Source organism: Pan paniscus, chromosome 7 (genome assembly GCF_029289425.2).
Source record: "Pan paniscus chromosome 7, NHGRI_mPanPan1-v2.0_pri, whole genome shotgun sequence".
Classification (NCBI taxonomy): Eukaryota; Metazoa; Chordata; class Mammalia; order Primates; family Hominidae; genus Pan; species Pan paniscus.
Genome location: NC_073256.2, coordinates 74,313,196 through 74,326,755, shown reverse-complemented (window position 1 = coordinate 74,326,755; position 13,560 = coordinate 74,313,196). Strand labels below are relative to the sequence as shown.

At 38.2% G+C, this 13,560-nt stretch overlaps 1 protein-coding gene across 4 annotated transcripts in view; it reads left to right on the top strand.

Moving 5' to 3' along the window:
- The window catches only part of NSMAF (neutral sphingomyelinase activation associated factor), a 79,075-nt gene that overhangs the window by 17,127 nt on the left and 48,388 nt on the right, over positions 1 to 13,560 (top strand). For all 4 annotated transcript variants that reach the window (XR_008626399.2, XM_008975465.6, XM_008975464.5 and 1 more), the window contains exons 2-5: positions 2,433 to 2,522; positions 9,946 to 10,024; positions 10,120 to 10,187; positions 10,267 to 10,303. Coding sequence is in view for 2 of the 4 variants with exons in the window: in XM_008975465.6 (XP_008973713.2) it covers positions 2,433 to 2,522; positions 9,946 to 10,024; positions 10,120 to 10,187; positions 10,267 to 10,303 (274 nt within the window). In the remaining 2 variants the exon portion in view is untranslated. The remainder of the gene's footprint in view (positions 1 to 2,432; positions 2,523 to 9,945; positions 10,025 to 10,119; positions 10,188 to 10,266; positions 10,304 to 13,560) is intronic.

Below are 13,560 nucleotides of genomic sequence, written 5' to 3'. Positions count from 1 at the left end.
TGAGTTTCACTGTGGGATGATGTTGTAGAGACCTGGCTTTTTCTCTGAGGCTATTTAGTTTTTTCCAAAACTAATGTACCAGACTCCTGCCTGGAGTGATATATGGATGAAGCTGGAAACCATAATTCTCAGCAAACTAGTGTTCATCTATTCCATGTTTTGCATAGTCATCCTCTCTTCACACTACAGTCCTGCTCTCCACTGTGCCTGATACCTAGTGTGCAGCCTCTTGTTCCACTTTTTTTTAAATAGAAAAACCACATGCCAGAGTGCAGTATGGTTAACCCATCAGGAAAAGAATTGGGGGCCACTGCCCTCATTCACTTTTAACCACCCTCATGCTTTACAAACCCTGTCCTCTTGGTACCTGATATTGCAATTTCTTTTTTTTTAATTATACTTTAAGTTCTGGGGTACATGTGCAGAACGTGCAGGTTTGTTACATAGGTATACACGTGCCATGGTGGTTTGCTGCACCCATCAACACATCATCTACATTAGGTATTTCTCCTAATGCTATCCCTCCCCTAGCTCCCCACCCCGCCAACAGGTCCCCGTGTGTGATGTTCCCCTCCCTGTGTCCATGTGTTCTCATTGTTCAGCTCCCACTTATGAGCGAGAACATGGCGGTGCTTGGTTTTCTGTTCTTGTGTTTGCTGAGAATGATGGTTTCCAGCTTCATCCATGTCGCTGCAAAGGACATGAATTCATCCTTTTTTACGGCTGCATAGTATTCCATGGTGTATATGTGCCACATTTTCTTTATCCAGTCTATCATTGATGGGCATTTGGGTTGGTTCCAAGTCTTTGCTATTGTGAACAGTGCCGCATTAAACATACGTGTGCATGTGTCTTTGTAGCAGAATGATTTATAATCCTTTGGGTATATACCCAGTAATGGGATGGCTTGGTCAAATGGTATTTCTAGTTCTAGATCCTTGAGGAATCGCCACACTGTCTTCCACAATGGTTGAACTAATTTACACTCCCACCAACAGTGTAAAAGCATTCCTATTTCTCCACATCCTCTCCAGCACTTGATCCTGCAATTTCTGAACTTTTTGGAAGTCCGGTGACTTGAACTGGTTTTCTCCTGAGTGGTGCCTTCTCTGGAGGCATCTGAAATTCTGATTTCTGAGCACTGCTTATTCCCCCGGTCTGCTTTCCATTTCTCACAGATTTGTTCATGTCTCTTCTCTGCTTTAATATCTCTCCAATTTGCTTTAGCCTGTGGGTTTTACCATTTAAAAATAGTTTTATTCACATTGTAGTGGTGTTTCAAGAGGCAGTGAAATAAACATATATGTGTAATCTGCCATGTTTAATGTAAATTTCTTCCTCCAACACACTGGAACTTAAGGCCCATCTCAAGTCCCACACTTTTCATGAAAGCTTTTGCCTGTAACTCATTGATGTTTCCTGGTCCTTATCACAAAACGAAACAAAAAAATGCCTGTTTTCACTTCTTTGTCATGTATTTGTTGCTGTAGCCATACAACAAAATTAATAATTTTTCTTAATGACTTCTCTTGTTTTTAAAAGTTTAAATGACTTTCAACTTTAAAAAGAACTATATTTCAATCCCATTCAGTTTGGTTTACTCATTTTACTTATTAAACACCCATTGTGTAGACAGCATGGGCTGGTTATCACAGGGGAATATCTAAAGATCTGTTGGCTGGGCCGGTGGCTCATGCTTGTAATCCCAGCACTTTGGGAGGCCGAGGTGGGTGGATTACGTGAGGTTGGGAGTTCGAGACCAGCCTTACCAGCATGGAGAAACCCTGTCTCTACTAAAAATACAAAATTAGCCAGGCATGGTGGTGCATGCCTGTAATCCCAGCTACTTGGGAGGCTGAGGCAGGAGAATTACTTGAACCCGGGAGGTGGAGGTTACTTGAGCTGAGATTGCGCCATTTTACTCCAGGCTGGGCAACAAGAGTGAAACTCCGTCCCCCCCCCAAAAAAAAAGATCTGTCCCTAGAGGCATGTGTTCTTGTGGGAGTAACTCAGATAACCATGAGACAGATGTTGGGGGCAGGGAGGTATGACAGGGAAGAGGTGGGGAAGCCTAGCATTGTTCAGTCAGGGGAAACAAATGCTCAAAATTCCCTAAGTAGGAAAGCGCTGAGCTTTGTTCAGATAAGGATAAGTTTAACTTCACAAAATTCAGGGTTTCTGTAAAAGAGTAGGACATCCACCTGGTGAGTGATTTTATTTTTGACGTAGTAGTTATTTGGACACAAGGCAGGCCCAGCTATGTACTTCCCGCCACTGGGTAGAGAGGACTGCCTGGCATGATATACATGCTTCATAAATGTTTGTTAAATTCATGAATGGAAAAGCTTTTTGGGATCAGACGTTTTAAATATATTGCCTTCTTATACTTACTAAAAAATAAACTGAAAGTTGTTTTTTCCCCCCAAATCCAGATTTTCCTTGCTGCTGCTTAACTTGGAGGAGTACTACTTTGAACAGCATAGAGCCAATCACATTTTGCACAAGGGCAGTCACCATGAAAGGTAAGGAAGCTTCGGTATCTCCTCGGACAAACAAACCTTTCTGATATCTGAACTTTTAAAGTTAAATGTGTGATCATATAGGTGTTAACTAAAGAAAAAATTAGGCTTTAAAAAAAATTAAGGTAAATTTTATTTAGACTTTTATTGAGGATTATAACCTAGGAGAGTCTTTTGGAGAGTTTTTGCTGTGTTTATTATTTTATCTCCCATGAAGTTTTTTTCATCTTTTATTAGGGAAATAATGAGAAGAGTGTATTTAAAAGTTGTAATTGTAACTTGAAACCTTTTTCAAAGCTAAAAAGCATTTGTTCCAATTCTGGGGTTGTAGATATCTTAAGCTTGATAGGACTCCAATCCATCCCATCATTTTTTTGTTGCATCCCTCTTGTAGTTATGCAGTATCCTCTGCTCTCAATTATTCGGGTGACAATGTTATAAAGTAATGATTATAAACCACAAGAGTGGTATAAAATCAGTACTTTCAAAATGAGTAATGCAATTTGAACTAGAAGCAAGATCTGATTTCTCAGTATCTTAATAACTATTACTCACTACTATAAAAACAGATTGTTTCTTTGACTTTACCTTTTGAAAGCTATGTACAGAAGCATGTAATGAAGCTTTTTGTTTGCTTAAAATGGCAACTTAGAATTAACTAAGATGAAAATTGTTCCACCAAAAAGGTGTCTGCTAATGATTTCCTTTTGGGAGGTTACTTAACAACTGTAAGCCATAACTTAGGAAATTCTTTGACAGTAGATAAATCCGTTTATTTTTATTATTCTTCAGGTTTATCCTTAACGGATCAAAAAGACGTGGTATTTGTTTAAATACAAGCTAAAGTAAAACTCACTTGGTTTTTTTGTTTAGTAGCTTATGACATATCTATTTTCTTGGCATTCAATCAAATTAGACAATTATTCATCCCTGAACCCAGCACCTTGCTTTCTTATCTCTGGAATTTTGCTCATATTCTTTGCCCTAATTCCATATCTTTTTTCCTTCCAACATTCTTCTATCGTATATCATCATAGTGCCTTGCTTAAAATTAAATGTACTTGTTTATTATTAAAATACAACTACAGGTAGCAAACTGAAACCTGTTTTTATAATTTTAAAGTAACTATTAGGGCAAAATGGTACAGCCCCATGCAGGTGTATTTGGTAATATCTGGTAAGATGACATGTGCATTAACCTATTGATCTAGCAATGCTACTTCTAGGATACAATTTCAAAGAGAACTGGCAATTATATAAATGGACATATGCACAAGGTTATTTATTATAGCACTACTTGTACTAGTAAAAGACTAGGAACAATCCTACAGGAGACTGACTGAACTGACTGATAAGGAATGGCCACATGATGGAGTACTACGCAGGTTCAACAAGGAATGAAGTTCTTTGTAATGCTGTGAAGTGATCTCTACATGTATTAAGTGTAAAAAGCAAGGGACAGGATACTGTGTGTCATAAGCTACTTTTGTCAGAAGGGGGCAGATTTATCACTATGTTTTTAAAAATCGGAGGCATAAACTATAAGCTAGTGGAGACAGTTATCTACACAGAAGAGGGGAAGGATCAGGAGAACAATATAGAGATGGAATGAAGACTTCTCCAAATGTACCTTATTTTGTAACTTTCGTTTTGGAACCATATAAACATTTTATAGATTTTTACTACACTTTATCTTAGCTAAGAGGCTGAGAGGTCATCTTTTGTAGATTTTTAATATAGAATTAAATTTAAAAAGAAACAGTAAGGCCAGGTGTGGTGGCTCATGCCTGTAATCCCAGTACTTTGGGAGGCCGAGGCTGGTGGATCACTTGAGGCTAGGAGTTTGAGACCAGCCTGGCCAACATGGTGAAACCTCGTCTCTGCTAAAAATACAAAAATTAGCCAGGTGTGGTGGTGCACCCTTGTAATCCCAGCTACTTGGGAGACTGAGGCAGGAGAATTGCTTGAACTTGGGAGGCGGAGGTTGCAGTGAGCCAGGATCATGCCACTGCACTCCAGCCTGGGTGACAAAGCAAGACTCTGTCTCAAAAATCAATCAATCAATCAATAAAAATAAAAAAGAAACAGTAAACCCTAAAAATCCAAGAGAAAATGAAACAGTTCAGGTGTGGTGGTTCACACTCGTAATCCCAGCACTTTAGTAAGCCAAGGCAGTACAGTACGATCTCTTGTGGCCAGTAGTTTGAGACCAGCCTGGTCAACATAGCGAAACTCTGTTTCTATTTATTACAATTATATATTAAAAAAAGAAAAGACAAGAAACAACTGAATTTAATTATAAAGTTGGAGTTAACCACAGAAAATTATTTTAATCAACTTTACAATATAATAATTTGACTGCGTATCTCTGGTAAGATGAAAAAGAATTGCAAAGAAGTTGAAAAAGAATGTAAAGTAATTGTAAACTTTCCAGTTGCAATATTGTTGTTATTAGTATACTATTAGTATTATTATTTTGAAACTATTTTATACATGCATGTATATGTATTTATATAATTGGATAAAACAATTGAATAAGTATGGCCAAGACTCAGATTTTCCAGTATAAAAGAAAAGAGACATACATGTAATATTAAAGAAATAAAGCCTTTTTCATGCACTTTCCTCCTTTTTTCCAGCTTTATTGAGATATAATTGATGAATAAAAATTGTAGATATTTAGGGTATACAATGTGATGTTTTGATATACATACACATTGTGAAATGCTGACCACAATCAAAGTAATTATCATATTCATCACCTCACAGTTACCTTCTTTTGTGTGTGTGGGAATAAGAACATATAAGATCTACTCTCTGAGCCAATTTCAAGTGTATGATGTGGTATGGACTGTAGTCAATAGCTCTACATTAAATCTGCAGAACTTATCCTGGATAATGGACAACTTGTGCACTTTGCCCAGCATCTCCCCATTTCTTCCACCCTCTTTAATTTCGTGAAGTTTAACTTACTCTTGCCTGAACAAAGCTCTGAGCTTTCCCACCTAAAAAATTTTCGTAAGTTCCATTCTTGTCTCTTCTTTGAATTAAACTCTTTTAGATTCTACATGAAATCATGTAGTATTTGTCCTTCTGTGGCTGGCTTATTTTACTTAGCATAATGTCCTCCAAGTCCATCCACATGGCCACAAGTAGCAGGATTTCCTTTTTTGAGGCTGAATAATATTCCATTGTGTGTATGTATGTATGTCTATTTTTATATGTTTTGTATTCATATATATATCATATTTTCTTTATTCATTCATCTATCAATGGACACTTAGATTGATCTCAAATCTTGGCTACTGTAAATAATACTGTAATGAACATGGGAGTACAGATACATCTTCAACATACTGGCTCCATTTGCTTTGGATGTATACCCAGAAGTGGGATTGCTGGATAGTATGGTAGTTCTATTTTTAGTTTTTTGAGAAACCTCTGTACTGTTTTCTTTAATGGCTAAACCAATTCATATTCCCACCAGCAGTATATAAGGGTTCTCTTTTCTCCACGCTCTTGCCAACAACTGTTATCTTTTGTTTTTTGATAATAGCCATCCTAACAGGTGTGAAGCAATAGCTTAATGTGGTTTTGATTTGCTTTTCTCTCATGATTAAGGCTGCTGAGGATCTTTTCATACGCTTGTTGGCCATTTGTCTGTCTTCTTCTTCTTCTTCTTCTTCTTCTTTTTTTTTTTTTATTGAGACGGAGTCTCACTCTGTCACCTAGGCTGAAGTGCAGTGGCGTGATCTCTGCTCACTGCAACCTCTGCCTTCCGGGTTCAAGCGATTCTCCTGCCTTAGTCTCCCAAGTAGCTGGGCGTACAGGCACGTGCCACCATTTCTGGCTAATTTTTTTGTATTTTTATTAGAGACGGGGTTTCACCATGTTAGCCAGGATGGTCTCGATCTCCTGATCTTGTGAACCACCCGCCTCGGCCTCCGAAAGTGCTGGGATTACAGGCGTGAGCCACCACACCCAGTCATTTGTATGTCTTCTTTTGAGATATGTCTATTCAGGTCCTCTGCCTGTCTTTTAATAGGCTATTTGTTTTCTTATTATACTATCAAGTTGTTCGAGTTTTTTATGTATTTTGGATATTAGCCCCTTATCAGAAGTATGGTTTTCAACTATTTTCTCCCATTCCGTAGGTTGTCTTTTGACTTTGTTAATTATTTTTCTTGCTGTACAGAAGCTTTTTGTTTTATGTAATCCTATTTGTCTATTTTTGCTTATATTGCCTGTGCTTTTGGAGTCATGCAAAATATTGCCCAGACCAATGCCGAGAAGCTTTTCCGTATTTTTTCTTTCAGCAGTTTTACAATTTCAGGACTTACATTTAAGTCTTCAGTTCAAGTAGATTTTTATGTATGGGATGAGGTAAGGGTTCACTTTTATTTTTTTCCACGGGGATATCTAGTTTTCCCAACACCATTTATTAAATAAACTATCCTTTCTTCATTGTGTGTTTTTGGCACCTTTGTGGATGATTAGTTGACTGCATATATGTGGATGTATTGTGTTCCATTGGTCTGTACAGCTGTATCATGCTGTTTTGATTAATGTAGCTTTGTAGTATATTTTGAAACCAGGTAGTTTGATGCCACCAGTTTTGTTCTTCTTGTTCAAGATTTCTCTGGACCAGGCATGGTGGCTTGCACCTGTAATGCCAGCTACTCAGGAGGCTGAGGAGGGAGGATCACTTGAGGCCAGGAGTTGGAGACCAGCCTGAGCAACCTAGCAAGACCCCATCTCTAAAAAAACTAAAAATTAGCTGGGCATGGTGGTGCACACCTGGAGTCACAGCTACTTGGAAAGCTGAAGCAGGAGGATTGATTGAGCCCATTTTGAGGCTGCAGTGAGCTATAATCATGCTACTGAACTCTAGCCTGGGTGACATAGTGAGATCCCATTTCTTAAAATGAAACAAAACAGATTGTTTTGGGTGTTTTGTTTATTTTGTGGTTCAATATCAATGTTAATTTCTTTTTTTCTGTTTCTGTTGAAAATGCCATTGGGATTTTAATAGGGTTTGCTTTTAATTTGTAGATTGCTTTGGAAAATATGGACATTTTAGCGGTATTAATTCTTCCAGTCTGTGAACACCAGATATCTTTCTATTTATTTGTGTCTACTTCAGTTTCTTTCATCAGTGTTTTGTAGTTTTCAGTGTACAGACTTTTTACCTCCTTCGTTAAATTTATTCCTAAGTGTTTTGTTTTTCCTTTGGTGCTTTTATAAATTGAATTGTTTCTGTAATTTCTTTTTTGGATAGATCATTGTTAGCATATAGAAATGCAACGCTGGTTTTTGTATATTGATTTTGTATTCTTCAGTTTTACTGAATTTGTTTATTGGTTTGAATAGTTTTTTTGGTAGAATCCTTAGGGTTTTTGTATACATATAAAATCATGTTATTTGCTAACAGAGACAGTTTAACTTTTCCAATTTGGATGCCTGTTCTTTCTTTTACTTGCCAAATTGCTCTGGCTAGGATTTCCAGTACTATGTTGAATAGTAGTGGTAAGAGTGGGCACCTTTGTGTTGCTTTTCTCTTTAAATGACAGTATTTCTTACCTCTATCTTTTGAAAAGGCCTAGAAATAACTCAGTTGCAATCAGCACCAAGAATCTGGTCTCTTAATACCACTTCCCACTGAAAGGGTGGGGGTTCTTTGGAGAAATTGCTGATTCTAAGTCAGAGGCAGGAAATCTGTGAGATGAACCTGGGACATCCTGTCATACTGGCAAGTAAGGAAGGTATCAAAGACTACTGTAAATGAATTAAAAGGATGCAGGGGCAAGTAGACGATGCTGACATTGGGCCAAAAATGCGACAATGTAAGCATCAAAAAAGAATAACTTCTGCAGTGGATTGAAATGTTTCATAAATGTTAAAATTCATGAGTATGTAATTTTATAAATATGTGTGTTTGTGTGTGTGTGTGTGTGTATAATCTTAATCAGTTATCCTCGAAGGATAGGAAGACAACAACTCATTTTTGTAACACTTGATAAATAAAGGTAAAGAATCAAGCATTTTTGTTATTTTCCTTGTACGAATTGTACTTCAGGGTAGCCAAATTGCTGATAAGTAAAGTTGTTTTTTGTTGCCAAATTCTAGCTCATAACGTAGAAGGAATGATAAAATTTCAATGCCTAATGGAAGAATGGATTCACAGCAAGGCTTGGCAAACTACAGCCCTTGGGCCATATCTGAGCTGCCACTTGTTCTTGTAAAGTTTTACTGGAACACAGCCATTCCCATTTGTGTACATACTGTGTGTGGCTGCTTTCCCTATAACAGCAAAGTTGAATGGTTGTGACTGAGACCATATGGCCCACAAAGCAAAGATATTTACTATCTGGCTCTTTACAGAAAGTTTACCAGCCCTTGATCTAGATAGTAATTTTCAATAGCTGCTAAAACCTTTAGGTGAGGGAAGCTGCTGGGAAATTTTGTAATGGCTATATGGAGATTGACATCACCTGATCCTCTGGGTGCCTCTGGATGTGAAGGCAGTACCCGTGTACTACCTCTGAAAGTATTCTTTGAACACTGGCTGTATACATGATGACATTAAGGAATTATTAATTTTTTAGAGTGTGTTCATGATTGGTCACTTATTAAGAGAGGCTGTCTTCAGAGATTTTTGCTAAAATATTTGTGGATAAAGTATATGATGTCAATAATTTTCTGTGTTATTCAGCAGGGTCCCAGGGGGTTATACACAAGAAAAGAGTGACCACATATTGACAATTGTAGAGCTAGGCCATTGGTACATGGGAGTTTTCTATTCTATTTGTATATGTTTAGAAATTTCATAGAAGTTTTTATGTTACTATTGGGTAATTTTGGGTATTAGAAAAGTAAATACAGTTAACAACTTGGAAAAATGATATGAAATGGTATAAAATTTCAAAAACCCTTTGAGAAAGAATTGCAAACTAAATCATAACCTTCAGTAGAATGGGCCTTCTCATCTATTCAGTACATGTATATTGAGCACTGAGAATAGGAAGCCAAAGTAAATATTTACTGCTCACAAAAGAACAGGCAGTGTTACTCTGGGGTGGGATGAGTGTAGGCGTTCTCAGTCTGTAAGACTATTTCTCAGTGTGATGTTTCTGGATTCATTAAGTTTCTAGCCAATAGATGCTGTAAACTATATGGAGATACACATATAAACCAAAGAAGTTTAATTAAAAACTTTCTAACATTTGAATTGTAAATGCCAATATGAACCACTATTCTGTGTTTTATTTTACCAGTTAATTTAAAAATAGAGACGTTCTCTTTATATGCATTATTGATCTTTTATTATATGACGCTTTAGTAACCTGCTTTCTAGTTAAAATGTACTATGATTGTCTTGTGATTTTTGTTATGCTCATCAAACAATCTGTTGTACTTGGATCCCTAGGAAAATCAGAGGCTCCTTAAAAATATGTTCAAAATCGGTGATTTTTGAACCAGATTCAATATCCCAGCCCATCATCAAGGTAAATACATTTTAAATATGAACAGAAACATTCCTATTTTTTGTGTATGTCTTACCTTTCCTGATTTTTATAATATTTCTCTCAATTTTATCCAGATTCCTTTGAGAGACTGTATAAAAATAGGAAAGCATGGAGAAAATGGAGCCAATAGACACTTCACAAAGTATGTCATTTTCACCACTGTTTAATTTTACTTCAACCAAAAAGCTGTATATATTTAATGACTTTTATCTGTATTTTAGGGCAAAATCTGGGGGTATTTCACTCATTTTCAGTCAGGTAAGCACATAATAAATATTTTTTCCTAATCTGAATGAACATGCTTATATATGTGCATGAATGAAATTACTTGTAGAGATATCAGATGAAGACCATGGAATAGAAATCAAATGTTTTTAGAATCCAGTCACTGAGAAATATAGGTTTAAAAAGATGTGATCCCTAATGAGCTTCTTCATGTTTATTAAGTGTGTGATATCTGTGGGCTTGCGGTTTTGTCCTTGGAGCTCTCATGATTTATGATTTACGAGGCTTGAAATGAAGGGATGCAGCTCTTCCTGTAGCTTCCTAGCTATTTAGAAGGTGAGAGTCCATTGCCATGCCACTTAAATGATCTCAGGGACTTAGGACAACCAAGGCAATGACTTGGGATTGGTGGTCTTGTATCATTATGACCCTTGTGGTAATAACCTTTTGTTCATTCCAGATTTATTCCCTTTATATTTATGCACCCACCACTGCACTCAATATAGGCACGACAGCATTGGCAATAAAAGGTCAATTAAAACATGCTTTTTCTCCTGTCATATTATTAATTAGTATGTAGATTTAAAAAATTGTAAATAAGAAGGGAGTACTTTCTTTTGACTCTGGGTTTCATCTGCTTCGTCTTTAAAGCGAAAGGGTTAGCAGATGTTGCCTTGACAGCTCTCGTTCCTTGGGGTGTTGAAGTGTTCAGAGAAGAATTGTTCTGCGATGAATAAGGGATAAGAAAAGCAGCGGGAACAAAGATGCACGGACTTTCTGACTTCAAAACTTGACTTAAATCCTCTCATGCAACAGAGCAGAGTGTCCCTAGGAGGCAGATGGGGAGGGGAAGAGCATGCTCCCAGCACTTTTTCTATCACTGAAGCCTTTTGTTCACAGAACACTTTTAACATGTGTTGAAAGTTATTTTATGAAAGCTGAGAGGTAGCAGATGATTTGATTTTCTACATCTACCTTCCATGATTCTATTAATTTTAAGGAAGAAAACATTTCACAGGCTTCCTCAACTTCATGTTGTTTTAACTGGTATATGTGAAGACAGTGACAACCATCTACTGCTCTGGGGACCAAACATCGTTATTAATAATTCTGGTCCACCTCCATACTCTCATGTCTGTCGTGTCATTTTACTTCATGACCTGGTTCCACAAAGCCCATATCTTGAAAGGAAGAGGTACTTTTTGACTTGGAGATAGTTTTCATTATAAAACTGTACATTTTAGTTATTTTAGTAAAAATTTAATAACTTTGAGCTTAGGAATAAAGCCCCCAAATTCCTCCACCTACTTTTTTAATAGTTTATAGAAGAGGTCTTGTATGAAACCAGCTCAAAACCAGCCCAACACAAGCTACTCTTTCAAGTATTATTTAAAGCTTCCTGTGTCAAGTATACAACCAGGCAACTTTTGGGTTTTTTGATTATATACTAGGTCACAAGATCTCAGAAATATAGTACGGTGCTTTATATTTAGAGAGCTTTGCTTCCAATTCTTTTGTTGCTGCTAAAGAAGGGTGTGTGCATGTTTATATGAATAACAGATTCAACTCATGGATTCAATAAGTATTATATTCAGGGCTCTGGCAATCTAGGGAAGAACAAGATATCTGAAGCCTTTTGCTCCATGGACTTTACTTTTCAGTGGGGGAGACAGACAATAAACAAATGTCTCCTCTAATGTCAGGTAGTAACAAATGCTATGAAGAAAATGAAAGCAAGACAGAAGGATAGAAAATGATAAGGAATGTTCTCATGCTGCTTTAGAAAGAGTAGTCAGGGATGCCTCACTGAGAAGAGGCCACTTACCAAGAGACTCAGAAGGCTTAAGGCATTGAGCTGTGCAATTATCACAAACACTGGTATTCCAGGTACAGAGAGTGGTGGGGGAGAAGCCTGAAGGTGGGCATGTCCTTGACAGGTGGGAGGCGCAGGAGTGTGAGTGCTCCTGGGGTGCGTGAGTCAAGGAGAACACTCAAGGGAGGCTGGAATAGGGGCAGGGACCGTGTCATGTGGGGCCTTGCGGGCCAAGGTAAGGACTTAGAATAAAGCACAGAGAGAAATGCCACTGGAGAGCTGAAAGAGAAGGGGCGTGTCTGATTTGTATGTAAGTCTCTCTGGGGGCTGGGTAGAGAACACGCTGTACAAACCAGGGCAAGAGTGGAAGCAAGGAGACCTATTGGGGTGTTCCAGAAATCCAAGTGTATTGAACCACGATGGTGAGAGGTGGTCATTGTCTAGGTATATTCTAAAGAAAACCCAACAGATGTGCTGACAGATTGGTCGCAGGGTATAAAAGGGAACAGTTAAGAATGACTCCAATGAGATAGACAGTAGTGCCCTTTATAGTGATAAAGAGAGTTGGGAAGGAGCAGGCTTCAAGTAGGATGTGAGATTTAAGATGGCCACGAGAACTCCAAGGGGGGACGTCCAGCAGGCATTTGGATGCATCCATCTGGGTTTCAGAGAGGAGGCAGAGGCTAGCAAGACATACTGGGGAGCTGAAAGTTTCTAGAGACTTTTTAAAGCCCTGTGGCTGGATAAAATTTCCTGGGGACTGAGAGTGGACAGAGTGGTGTGAGAACTAAGGCCCTGCACCTCTCTAATTTAAGAGATTGGGAAGAAAGCAAGGTCCAAAAGTAGACGGAAGGAGTAGCCAGTGAGGTTGGAGAGAAGCAGGAGCAGGTGTCCAGGAAGCCATGTGGAAAACTGCTTCAGGAAGAGCCATCAGCTCTGTCACATGCTCTGAGAAGGAGAGTCAAGGAAGACTTGAGAATTGATTGTATGGTGACGTGGAGATCTTATGCACTTCATGTGACCATCTAAAAGTGGTTTCAATAATATGGTAGGGATGAAAACCTGTCATGGGCCCAAGGGAAGGTACAGACAGCCCTTGCAATGAATTTTGCCACAAAAGGGAACAGAAATGGCAAAAGGAGGATGTGAGATTAAGGGGAAGTATGTGTGTGGGGGTGTGTGTGTGTAAAAGGGAGAGAGTGCAGTATATAATCCTAAGAGCAAAGCTTTTGAATATCTGACAGGTTTCGGGAGGTGTTCACATTCTGTGCCCTAGTAGAGGGGCTGGACTTTGAGAGCTCAGGCAACTTCCATTGTTGCAGGAGGAAAAGCAGTGATGAAAGTACAGGTACAAGGAGATTGATGGCTCTGGTAGATGGTGTCACTTATTCCACATAGTTATTAATATACTATGTGAGGACCAGTGGCCCAGTGCATGTGAAAACACCATGTGCCCAGATTACCTCTAAGTTTTCTT